The sequence below is a fragment of the Acyrthosiphon pisum genome, unplaced genomic scaffold (assembly GCF_005508785.2).
Source record: "Acyrthosiphon pisum isolate AL4f unplaced genomic scaffold, pea_aphid_22Mar2018_4r6ur Scaffold_19029;HRSCAF=19711, whole genome shotgun sequence".
In the NCBI taxonomy this organism is placed as follows: Eukaryota; Metazoa; Arthropoda; class Insecta; order Hemiptera; family Aphididae; genus Acyrthosiphon; species Acyrthosiphon pisum.
Genome location: NW_021768238.1, coordinates 1 through 797, shown reverse-complemented (window position 1 = coordinate 797; position 797 = coordinate 1). Strand labels below are relative to the sequence as shown.

The window sequence follows — 797 nt, the reverse complement described above, 5'->3', positions numbered from 1 at the left end:
CATTTTCTAATAGACATGGACTGACGAAACACCATCGCAAAATGGAGAAAACACTTTATCAGTGCGATGTCTGCGACAAGTCGTTCTCTAAAAGTAGCAATTTTACAGCACATCGACGCATGCACACTGGAGAAAAACCGTACGTGTGTGATGTATGCGAAAAATCGTTCTCTGAAAGTGGCAAGTTGACGAAACACAAGCGGACCCACACTGGAGAAAAACCGTACGCGTGTGATGTATGCGAAAAGTCGTTCTCTGAAAGTGGCAGTTTGACGAAACACAAGCGGACTCACACTGGAGAAAAACCGTACGCGTGTGATGTATGCGAAAAGTCGTTCTCCACAAGTACCGATTTGACAATACATCGACGCATGCACACTGGAGAAAAACCGTTCCCTTGTGATGTATGTGAAAAGTCGTTCTCTAAAAGTGGCAATTTGATAGCACATCGACGCATGCACACTGGAGAAAAACCGTACGCGTGTGATGTATGCGAAAAGTCGTTCTCTGAAAGTGGCAGTTTGACGAAACACAAGCGGACTCACACTGGAGAAAAACCGTACGCTTGCGATGTTTGCGATAAGTCGTTCTCCAGAAGTACCGATTTGACGATACATCGACGCATGCACACTGGAGAAAAACCGTACGCGTGTGATGTATGCGAAAAGTCGTTCTCTGAAAGTGGCAGTTTGACGAAACACAAGCGGACTCACACTGGAGAAAAACCGTTCCCTTGTGATGTATGTGAAAAGTCGTTCTCTAAAAGTGGCAATTTGATAGCACATCGACGCACACAC

The 797-nt window shown here is 45.4% G+C and overlaps 1 protein-coding gene across 1 annotated transcript; it reads left to right on the top strand.

The window, feature by feature from the left end:
• Positions 1 to 41: 41 nt before the first annotated feature.
• Positions 42 to 779, top strand: LOC100571064 (zinc finger protein 271-like; the record flags this gene model as incomplete). Its single annotated transcript, XM_003249000.3, has 1 exon — positions 42 to 779. A coding segment is annotated over exon 1 (738 nt), but the record flags the coding sequence as incomplete, so codon positions are not given.
• Between the last annotated feature and the right edge of the window lie 18 nt (positions 780 to 797).